Here is a 12,192-nt window from a genome sequence, read left to right on the forward strand (position 1 = left end):
TTACCGTGTTCTCTGCACCAAGTGAGGCTGGCTTGGAAATCTGGGGTCTGGAAAAGGACGTTGGCTCTGCCTTGATGCAGAGCCAGATCTGCCAATGTTTCTGATTATGTCACAGACCTTGCTGTCCGGGTCTCTCGCTAATGACTAATCACCTTTAAATCTGGCCTGTCTGCCTGTCTGAGGGTGGTATTGGATCTAGTGTTGAAACTGGCACTTTTCCATGTCCTTAATCTCGTGATCATTAAAGTGTCTGAAGGTGGCAGTAAGCACGGAATGCAGGAGAGGAAAGCTTTCCCTGCAGCAAGTTACAAATAAGCAAAATAAAATCTTAGAGGATTTATCGCCTCTGAAGCAACTCGGAGCCCTCGGGTTCAAAATGAATGCCCACTACAGCCCAAGCTTGTGGGCTGGACTTCTGCTCGGGGTCAACTTTCAGCCCCCTTGGCCTTGGCGTGGCGCCAGGAGTCTGAGAGAGGCGACGGGACTCCGCAGGGTCTCCCAGGAACCGGGTGGGGTGTGGGTACGCCGCGCGGCGTGAGACAGGGAAGGGGTGGGGAGGTAGGAAGAGGAGAGCACTGCGCTTCGCACCAGGGCACCGGCACTCGCGTCGTTTGCTCGGAACCAGGCGCTGCGGGGCTCTAGCCCGCTCAGCCCAGAGCGCTGAGACCCTCTCGCGGCCCGAGCGCCGGCTCACCTGATGGTGTCAGAAGGTGCTGCTCTGGAGGGAGGGCGCGGCCCGCGGGTGGGCGGGCGCGAGGAGCGCGGGGAGGCGGGACCGAGCGCGACGGGGCCGCCCCGCCCCTCGATGATGCGGCGCCAGCCGACTCGCCTCCGCCTTGTCACTCACTCCTCACCGTGGTTGCAGCACAAAGCAACAAGCCCGGGAGGCCGCTTCCTCCCTGAGGAGCGGCTCCGGCGGTCGGAGAAGGCGCAGGAGGAGGAAGAGGCGGAGGAAGCGGAGGGGGGAGTCGTTGCTTCCCAAACACTCTCTCCGAGGGGGCTGTGCGCGGCTCTCTGCTCTTGGCCCTCGGCCCTCGGACGCCCGCCGCCGGGAGTCCAGACCCGGACAGCCCGTGGCCCCCTCTTCCCCCTCCCCCGCCCAGCGCGGACCAGGAACAAAGTTGCCGAGAGCGATTGGGCCGGAGGGCTGCAGCCCCGGCTGGGTGCTCTGGCCGCAGCGGCGCCGGCGCCGGGGCAGCTCCGCTCCGGGCGCGCTGATGGGGGGAGGCGGCGGCGGTGGAGCCCACGGCGGCGGCCAGAGCAGCAGAGGCGGCGGCGGCGGCGGCGGGGCGGCCCGGGGGGATGCAGCAGCAGTCGGGAGGGACGGCCGAGCCCAATAGACGGAGACTAGGAGCGGCAGGGACGGCGGCGGAGGCGATCGGGCTTCGCTGCGCCCGGACCTGAGCCAGTCGTCCCGACGGCGGCTGCGGCGTCCAAGTGCCCGAGGACTAGGGACGCGGGAGAGCCGAGTGCTTCGCGGAGACTCCCGGGCGGCGGCGCGAGCCCCTGAAAGGAGGGGGCGACCCTCCGCGCAAGAGGAGAGAGGAGGCCCCCTCTGCCTGCAAGCCTTTCCCTTCCTTACTCGCTTGTACCTCCCTAAAAATAACTCAGGCCCGCCGGGGCCAGGAGGAGACGCCACTGTCCCCCGAGTGGAGCCGGGGGAGGCGTGTCGAGCCAGGCCCGGAGGGAGCCGGGCGCGCCAGGAAGCCTCTCCCGGCCGAGCTGCGAGAAAGAAGAGGAGGAAGGGGAGTTCCCGGCCGCCGAGCGCCCGCAGGGACCCTCCGGACCGTGGGGCTCTGGAGCTGCGCGCCGCCAGCCCCCTTCGCGCGGCCTCGCTCTCCCGCCGGATCTCCTGCGCGCCTGTCCCGCGTTCCGGGCCGCGGGGCCCAGCAAAGCCGCCCCTCCACCCCCGTAGGCCCCGCCGCCACCGCGGTTTGGCTTATTAGCCTCAGGCGGGCGGGCGGGCGGGCGGAGCGCGCAGGGCGGAGGCAGCGGCTGCTCTGGGCTGGGAGGAGGCCGACGAGGGTGCGGAGCAGCCCCGGCCGAGCCCACGGTGGGAGATGGCGTCCTACGTGGATAACAGCTTCCGCCAAGCGGTTATGAAGAACCCCGCCGAGAGGACCCCCCAGGTGAGACCCGCCGGGACTTAGCTGGATTTGTGCCCCACCGGCTGCGCCCTTTCCTGTCCCTGTCTCCTCTTCTGACATAGTTGGCTCCGCGCACCCCACTTCTTCCGTCAGGACCCCCAACTTTCAGTGGCATCCCATCTCCGAATCTTTTCCCCCTGGTCGTCCTGGGTTTATTTTCCCCTCTCCTTGATATTCTTTTCGCTGCCCACCCCATTACTGACCTTACCCTTTCGTTTGCCCCGCAGAGGAGGGAATTCTCTAATTAGCATCCCCTCTTCCCAGTCGTACCCTGGAGCTTCTAGAATCTCTGGGGAGAGGGGGGACTCACCTCGCCTTGACCAGCAACTCCTCCCATCTTGGCTGCACGCCCCCTTTCCTTCCAGTGTGTGGCCCCTTCTACCTTAAGAGTTCTGTGGTGTTTGAAAAGGTATAGGAAGGAAACTTGTATGGCTCTGCGAAAGACAAATCTGTGTTGACCTTCTAAAATAAAACATGTTTGTAAAAGATGTTTGTATAGTTACCTATTTTGCTTCTTTGAAAAAGGGTTGCAGCTTTCCAGTGCTGGGGAAGAAAAGTTGATTAGCTATGTTGGTGCTTTTAGTTTAAATTGAAGGCATAACTGCAGAGCAGGCATATTCAAATACAGCCCCGGAAAGGGCATCCTGCGAATTCTTTTGGTGTTGCACAAGCTTGTCAAAATTAGATAAGTTTGTTAACCTTTATACCTCGTTTACCTTCAGGCTTATTTATCCTCTTACTTTAAGTGGACCGATTGCGGATGGTGTTGGATTTGCTCGTCTCAAGTTGGACCAGAGAGGGGGAAATTTTATAAAAATGTGGTGGTTTGATTTTTTTTTTTCTTTCTTTTTAGTTGCTGACTGGTTAATGACGCATATTTCTAAGCATTGGGATAGTGACTACAGGGGATCCTGCTGCCAACCCTCTTAAGACAAATAAGCCCTCCTGATCCTTGGGACCATCAGACATTTAGGATCTAGTGCTTGAAAGAGTTGCTTCACTTGTTAGGTGTTGGATGCCATCTGTTCAAACCCAAATGCTCTCCTTCTCTGATGTTGATGATTATTATTTAATGTGGGGAGAACAGAATAAAATAGAATCTTTCGCTGGCTTCCTTTGGACAAGGCCCAAGAATGGCACCTGGTACCGTTTCTGATTTTTCATTTTTCCTGATGGAGCCATCACATCTGGGGGATCATAGGTTGCACATATTTACCAAAAGAATGGAAGATGTATGATAATTTTACAAGAATATTCATTTCACTATATTTCCGGAAAATTCCAATTCTAAAGGATTCTTTTATCAAAACCAAGCAGTATCCTGCTTTGATCTTGTCCTGGGCATTGCACTGCCTCCCATGTGCCTTCCTTCTCTACTGTTTGTTTTAAAATTGTCAATTCAGTCAGTCTTCTGCATCTGAAAATGCACTTTCTCAGTGGTAGTGTGATGGAAAAACAAATTTCAGTGAAGTATTTCAATTCCTTTCAGTGTTTGAAGTACCAAATACATTCAAACAAGTTAAGAATATTAGGACCTAGCAAGGCAGGTCAGAAAATGATGTCATAGGCCTTTAGTGGAAATTAAAGGGGGGGGGGGCGAGGACCTGTGCCTTCCCTTGATTAATTAGAACAGCAATACTTGAAACCTACTATCAGTTGGGGGATGCGGTGGGGTCACCAAACAAGACTGGAAAAGACAAAACCTCCACTGTGAAAGCGAGTGGATTGTGCCAAATAAATGGCCTGTTAAACTTTCCTCTTCTCCTGCCAGTTGTGTAGAACAGAGTAAAAACTGACCTAGCATAGAACTTGGCCTGATTCAGAAGTGGGCCGGTTACTACTAACACCACAACATGAAAGCTTTGTTGATAACCTGAAAGCAGCACATTCCCCCCCCACCAAACTCACAGGCAAAGTAAACATAGAGAAAGCTACCAAACATTTTAAACCTTGTTAAGTGTCAACCCTATTAACTTTGATATTCATTTGTTTATTACTAATGCAAACCTCATGCTTGCTTATTGTTGTTTTCAAGAGAAAATAGCTTGAAATGTGACTGTTTTCCCAACCTTACCTGGCTGGTTAAAAGCAATCTTCTAGAAGTTTGAAATGTATTCAAAAGTAAAAAGAAAATGTTTTGGTGGAAGATGCTTTTCATATTGAGTGCTTTGTAATGTAAGCACTCACTATATTGAGTGCTGAAAGTTCTTCTGTACCATCTTTTCTCAGTGCAAGAGAGAATTTTGTAATATACGGAAAGCAAATGTATTAAACTTGATATCACAAACAGAAGGATATGAATTAGAAAAGTTTTGCTGTCATGCTTCCTTCTGTTTTTCAGGATAGACTTGATAAAGGAGTCCATATGATTCTCATTACAGGCAAAAGGAATGCTTTACAAGAATAGAGGAAATACATAATTTTTTAATTAAATTCAGGTTTGTTTTTTGTTTTTGTTTTTGTTTTTTTTATCCCCACCATTCCCAGTTTCTCTCTCAAACTTTGTGAAGACATAGTTTTGTATTTAGGTCAATCATTTGCCTAGAAGTTAATAGTGATGTTGCTAGTAACCTAAGACTTTAGCTAGAAGAGAATTTGAGGGTGGGGAGAGCCCTAGTGTAAGCACAGAGACTGCAAATTAGGGGGCTTTCAAGCACACCTGGAAAATGGGAACCTCTTTTATTTAACCATGTCATTAGAGAGGCAGAATGGTAAGGAGAAATTAAAAAAAAAGTCACCTGAAAAAAAAAAAAGTTACCTGAATTTTGGCCAGATCATGCTTACCTAGATTTAAGAGGCTGCCACTCTTTTACCTGATATCCTGAAAAGATGAAAAAAATCTTTTATCCAATGTGTGCCCTACATTATGTGTGTCTGGAACCCTGGCTAAATTTTAGTCAATGGGGCACTGTATTCTAAATAACAAACCCCTTGAAAATAATGAACACTAAATGTTCTATTGATATTTTTCAGTGTACCTATGTTGAAAAACAGGACTCTTAAGTAATTGCTTTATTAAACTATTTGGGTTTATGCTTTAATCATTTGAATGAGAAGCTTGGTCACCAAAGCAATTTAGTAAAGTAAAAGATGTAAATAAATTGCAAACAGCTTTATCCCCCGAAGGCTTTAAACAATAAAATGCTTTTTCTAAACCATTTTATTAACTTGTTGAATTCATACCCTTTGTAGCTGCTTCTGTAGTGTGCTTAAATGCAGGTTTTTAGTTTTTCAGGTGAAGCACCTATTGCTGAATTGTTTTCTTTCAAGATCTGATTTAATGTGTTTTTTAGCTAGTTACAAGTTATTTTTAAAAATCGTATCTGTAACACAGCTTCATCTCATTTCCTCCTAGTTAATAATATTACTTTGTCCTTCACTATTAAAAATTTTTTTGGCTCTTGAACCTTTCAATTTAGCTGTTAACTCATGAATTTGTTAGCTGAGGGCTCATAACAGTGTAAGACTTCATTCTTTGCAAAGTCACTTAGTCATATTGATAGAGGGCTGAAAAAATACCTTTTGTCCAGAGAACTTTAAATTATGAGAATCTGCACAAAAGAGTATCTCTGATAAATATTTAACTTTCAGATCTAGTGGAAGAATTGTGTTTATTACAGTTACATTTTCCATTTGAATTTCTTTTTATCATTGTTTATAAATAGCTTCCTATTCTCATTTGACAACTTACACTTTGATTATATTTTAGCAAATTTTTGGGCTCTAGTAATAAATATTTGGTTCTGAAGTAGTTTTTGTTCAAAAAATAGAACTGAATGATTTTTGTGCCATTTAGAAAATCATGTTTTGGGGTACCTGGGTGGCTCAGTTGGTTAAGCAACTGCCTTTGCTTGGGTTATGATCCCAGGACCCTGAGATGGAGCCGGCATCCCGGCTCCCTGCTCAGCTGGGAGCCTGCTTCTCCTCTCCCTCTGCTGCTCTGCCTGCTTGTGCTCTCTCGCTCTCTCTGTCAAATAAATAAATAGGATCTTTTAAAAAAATCATGTTTCACTAAGTAATTGCTATTTGTTCACAAGCATTTATTTACCTTTCATAATGATGACATTTGAATTTATAGGTTAAAATATGTACATAGTTATAACTGAAATACTAATTTCAAACTGTATTAGCATGTGACTTTGAAATTTATAGTAAAAATTAACATTTTTTGTGATATTGGTAGAACCTTAGTTGCCTTAACCTAACCTTTGAAATATTTAGTAATTACCAGTTCCATGATTAGCTTTGCATGTATTGGCTGAGGTTCAGAATCTCTCCAGCTGCAATGCTGTATGTGAACTTGTTTAATGCGGTTATTCCCAGGCCCTGGCCTTTAATAGAACAGTTAAAAAAGATAATAACAAAATAAAACTAAGAAAAGGAAGGGGGACTACTCGGTTGCCAACATGTTTTATTTTTTTTTCCTTTCAAGAAGGGATGTAAAATAACAAAACAAACTATAACCTTCGATCCCTATCATTTTATTAATGGTGTTGCCCTTTAATAAGAAAGGGAGGCTATACTATCATTGAAAAGCTTAGTTGTCGAGATCAAAGATCCCTTGAAACATAAGAAAACTCACTGTTGTTTTGTTTTTTAATTTTACGGTGATCCTGAAAACAACTTTATCCGAGTGGATTTTTGGGGAGAATTTAATGATGAAAGTAGGTCTGCCTTTGCTGATAGTTGAAATTCAAGTCACATAAAGTCACAGTGGGTTATACTTCAGATATAAATTAACTATCTGAGGTAAAGATAAAATAACCCATTAAAAACACATACTGCTTCTTCTTGACTCATTTGAAAACTTTTTTTTTTTTTTAAGTCAAGATTTGTAATTACCTGAAGAATTTTGATCTAGGCTAAAGAGATAGGGAAATGTGGTGATAATTCTTTGATATCTAAATTTTATGGGCCAATCTCTCTCATCACCCTATTTTTGGCACCAGATAGTTTTCTTATCTGCAAAATGAGGATAATAACTTCCTGAGGTTGTTTTGGGATTAAGTGAAAGAAAGTACAGTTACTATTTAGTGCAATGTCTAATAGTAGTTTTTATTTATTGTAGCACATTTTGATGAAATACTTTTTACTAGGCCTTGGGAATTCAAAGATGAAATGAGACATCTCTCCTTCAAGTAACTCACCACCGTATTGTATCCTTTAAGTAGGATGTGATTCATTAGTGCTATAGCAGCTGTCGAGGCTGTGGACTTCCCAAATGAGATGTCCTGTGCCAGGAGGTTAGCACTGAAGAGATGAGATGTCCTATGCCAGCACTTAGACAATCAAGTATTGAGTTTTAGGGGAGTAGGAAATTACCCACCAGTGGAGGAGGGGACACGCAGGATATCCCAGGAGCAGCACACATCGTTGTAAGAAAATAGGTGTAGGCCTTCATTCCATGTGCTTGGTTGGAGTCAAGCGACTGCGTAGGGGATGAGGAGTGATTCCAGTAGAGTACAGAATGTTGTGGTTTGAAGGAGAGTAAGAGGAGACCAAGAAATCTGTTAAAGACTGATGTCTGTTCTTCAGGTTTGAGATAGTTGGGAGCCCGAGTTACACAGTGGATATAGACTGGAATTTTTATAGTAGTGGAATTTATTAGAGAGGTTGGCTGAATGTATGTACATTTATATCAGCTACTCATTTTATCAAACTGTGCACATTATGCCAGTTAGTCTGATCATGACAAGTGATTATGATGGACATTTCCTAGTTCATAGGAAAAACTCGAATATCTTTTATTAATTTTTTTTATCTTACACTGTTTTTTCCTTAAGCTTTGGTATCTTTTATGTCTACATTTTGGAACCTAATATGAAATATCTGATTTATCATATCATTATGTCAAATATGTTATTATTTCTTAATTTGTAATGTGATTTTTAAGTGAGCAGCAAAGCAAGTTTTATTGAGTGATAGCAAAGTGTTAGTACAAAGCTCTTGAGGAGGGAGGGGGCCCGAGAGGATTGCCCTTTTTTTAAAATTTAGATTTTATTTATTTATTTGTTAGAGAGAAAGAGAGCACACACTAGCCAGAGAAGCAGCAGGCAGAGGGAGAGGGAGAAGCAGGCTCCCTGTTGAGCAAGGAGCCTGATGCAGGGCTCAATCCCCGGACCTTGGGATCCTGACCTGATGCTTACCAACTGAGCCACCGGGCATCCTGTAATGCAATTTTTAAGCATTCTGTCCTTTGGAAGAGTTGAGGAATATCTGAATTTAAGCAGGAAAAATGAATTTATATATACAAAAACTCATAGGTGACTTACGACGGCACAGTGTAATGATTACAGTGATGTTTGAGAACACTTGGGATGGTATATTCCCCATACCATTTTTGTTTAGATAGATTAGTTAATGTTGGTAAGTTAGGAAGGAGAAGCAAATTGTAGTACCTATTATTGTTGATCTTTTGTAGCTTTGTCAGAGATTGAACATGTATAGTTAGTCAAAATATGTTCAGTAGTTATAATATCAGCCTTTGTGGGGAGAAAAACAAGCTGATGGCTACTTTATTTATGTTAGGATTTTTATCTTTTCAGGAAAAAAAAAAAACACCTCTGCTTTCATGTTTAGCCGCTGCTTACTGAACTATTTACCCTAGGTGTTTCTTGCTGTACTCAGGTGTTTCCTTTTCTTCTTCAGTCTGTGAAAGGATTTACCTTTAGTGTGGTTGTGGTGGGATTTTTATGGAGTGGAAAGTTTAGTCCTTGAATTTTAAATTCTCTTGGGTCCACCATTTCTGTGCTTTCACATCCTTATGCATAAAAAGTGTTTTAGAGGAGTCGGTGTTAGTGACTTGAAGGGGAGCTTTGTTTTGTCATTGGAACTAAACCTTCTTTGTTCTTGCTGTAGTTTTGAACTCTTAAAAGTTGAAAATCATAAATAGTGGATGTTTTGGATTTTTCAAATATTTAATATGAGCTAAATGAATTGAAATAAAAATGTATATTTTGATCCTATTAACTGCGGTAGTTAAGTTGACAGATCAACACTCACCATAATAATTGACCCTTAGCATCTTCCTGTCCTTCTCTAAGCTCTTAGTGTCTGTTCCTATCCAACATAAAAGCTACTCAGAAGAGACCCTGAAGAATTAGCCATCAGCTGGTTATTCTGAAGAGACCTGATAGTAACTTTATGAGAAGCTGCCTAGCAATCCGTAGATCTAAAGGGGTGAGGCACGATGATGATAATCTGATTTTTCCTGAGTAGTCATTCTTTTCAAAACTTTTTTTCTTTTTATTTCAATAAACTTTTTAGTTTGAGCTAATTGTAGATTCACATGTAGTTGTGAGAATTAATGCAGAGGTCCTGTGGTACCTTTACCCAGTTTTCCCCATCTAACAACATTTTGAGAAACTAGAATATTGCAATTAGGACATTGGCATTCATACAGTCAAGATGCAGAATAATCCCATCAACATAAGAATTCCTCTTGTTGCTCTTTTGTGGACATAGACATTCCCTGACCCTACCTCTGGCGTGGACTAGTCTGTTCTCCATTGGTACAATTTTGTTATTTTCAAAATGTTATATGGGTGGAATCATAAAATATTTGACCTTTGCGATTGACTTTTTTTTCCCCACTCAGCATAGTTAAAGCTTGTTACCTTTTGGATAAAATGAACTTCTACTCTTGTCACTGAGTGGTTTGGGCTGTGTTCTTGAAATACCAGTAATATCTGAGGATTGGGGAGTGCAAGGTAAAGTGGATTTAAATAGTGACAGTGGTGAGAAAATTCTGTGATGTTATGTAAAAAATAATGACCAAAGAATAAGGCCTTGGATGAGCAAGAGTTATGATAGTACAACACATTTAGAATATTTCAATATATATAGTTTCTTTCCATTAAAAAATGTTTTTTGGTAATAATGGAAGTGGTAAAGCTAGCCTTAGCCATCAGTGATCCCTCATTTTAAAAAATAATTTGATCTTTCCTAACTGAAGTGACATATTTTTCAGTTCAGAAGAAAGTCTAATGAGCATCTTTATAAAGGAGTCCCAATGGTCAAATCAGGAACAGTTTGAACAAAATAAATAATTGAATACATAGATATATGAGGGAGAAGAGGCAACTCTTTGTTATTGTAGAATTACAATTAAAAAAAAAATTTAGAAGGGGGTGCCTGGGTGGCTCAATCGGTTAAACGTCTGCTTTCTGTGTTCGGCTCAGGTCATGATCCCAGAGTCCTGGGATGGAGTCTGCATCAGGCTCCCTGCTCAGTAGGGAGTCTCTCTCTCTCTCTCTCTCTCTCTTCCTCTCTTCCTCTCTTCCTCCCGCACTTCCCCCATGCATGCGCAAAAATAAATAAATTAAAAAGAACTTATAAAAATATTTAGAAGGAATGATGGAAATAGAAAATCGTCAGTAGGCAAACATTGCAGCAATAATTGTAAGCATAAATACACAGTTGATGTCAAATTAGTGGGTGAAAATATGAAAAATATATATCAGAGGGGCACTGGGATCTGTGGATTGGGCTTCACGCTCAGGGGTAGTCTGCATGAAGTTCTTTCCCTTTGCCCCTCTCAGTGCTCATGTGTGTACACATGCACTCTCTCAAATCTTAAAAAAATGCATATGTGTATATATCAGATATGAGTATTTGCATAGTCTCAAAGTCTCTCCCTGAGATTAAGTATAAAAGGGAAATCAATGCCTTTATAGTGAGAAAGACTAGTAGACACCAAATGAACCAGGTGGATCAAAGTTCTGTCACCACTGTCAAAAAACAAAGTTCAGCTGAGGAAAATTGAGGATATAATTGGCTTTACTGGATGATTCACAAATCGGGTAGCATCCCATCTAGCAAACAGGAAGGAGCTTGCAGAAGCTCTAGAAAATGGAAGGCTGAAGGGAGAAGGGTAAATGAAAGGACAGACTACTTCATCTTCCTTTGGAGGGATGGAAAGGGTCTGTGTGGCGAACTACCTCACTGGTGTTAACCAGTTAAGACTAAATTCCTGGAGAAGGTTGAAGCTGCTGTTAGGTAATTATGAAGCCTTGGTTTGCTTACATGGGTTTAGCATAAGTGACTCCACTTTGGGCCTGTTTCTTCTTCTTCTACTCATCCTCCTCCTTCTTCTTTTTAATTAGCATATAATGAATTATTTGCCCCACGGGTACAGGTCTGTGAATCTTCAGGCTTACACACTTCTGTTGTTTCTTCTTAACACCAGTGATAAGACATAATCAACATCATGCTGCGTGGAGAAGGACACATCTGTGGTAGTATTCTTACTAAAAATACTTCAACCTTAATGCCAGAAAATACTAGACAAACTCAAATTTTAGGACATTCTACAAAATAACTGTACTCAAAAGTGTCCAGTTTGTGAAAGGATGACATGCTGAAAAATTGTTATAGATTGAGACTAAGGAAACGTGAGATATGAGGTTCTGGATTAAGTCTTGGACCAGAAAAAAACAAAAACAAAACCAAAACAAAATAAATTTAAGTCTGAAAGTATTTGCTATTTTCAATTAAAAAGACATAAACCATTATTTGTAATATTAAGAAACTGATCAAATTTTTATATTTCCAAACAACTAGAGATGAGTTTTAAAAGTTAAGAGTTTAAAATGATGAAATACAGTAGCATAAATTGCCAAGAATTGAGGTACAGAGAATTTGACTGCCTTTCAGTTTTGTTTCTAACCCTCATTCATGTTTGATCCCCCTACTTTTGTCAAACTGGAAGAAATGGAGGAGCAGACTTCAGGGGGTAAATTTTATCTGCATATCTGCTCCTACTCCTTCTATTTGGGAAATGACAAACTTCTTTTAGAGGCAGACAATACAGGAAGAGACCAAAAGGTTCTTCCCAGGATGCATCTCCAAACCTAATGATTAAGATGAGTGGGAATTCCTGTCTTGATTCCATTTTGTTTGGTATGGTTTAAATCTACATTACACAGAGAAAACTGGGAGGTAACAGGTAAAGTCATTTCACTTTAGAAGTCCTTGTTCCTACTTTATATATTCTGGGCTGGCCATTTTCTTTCATACTTAAACATTTATATCTTTAATTGTGTTC

General features: G+C 42.5%; 1 protein-coding gene across 11 annotated transcripts in view; it reads left to right on the forward strand.

Moving 5' to 3' along the window:
- The first annotated feature begins 1,938 nt into the window (after positions 1–1,938).
- RAPGEF2 (Rap guanine nucleotide exchange factor 2) overlaps positions 1,939–12,192 on the forward strand; it is a 237,481-nt gene continuing 227,227 nt past the window's right edge. For all 11 annotated transcript variants that reach the window (XM_045991002.1, XM_045991024.1, XM_045991057.1 and 8 more), the window contains exon 1: positions 1,939–2,129. In XM_045991002.1, the coding sequence (XP_045846958.1) occupies positions 2,061–2,129 (69 nt within the window). In that variant the 5' untranslated portion in view covers positions 1,939–2,060. The remainder of the gene's footprint in view (positions 2,130–12,192) is intronic.

Source organism: Meles meles, chromosome 2, assembly GCF_922984935.1.
Source record: "Meles meles chromosome 2, mMelMel3.1 paternal haplotype, whole genome shotgun sequence".
Classification (NCBI taxonomy): domain Eukaryota; kingdom Metazoa; phylum Chordata; class Mammalia; order Carnivora; family Mustelidae; genus Meles; species Meles meles.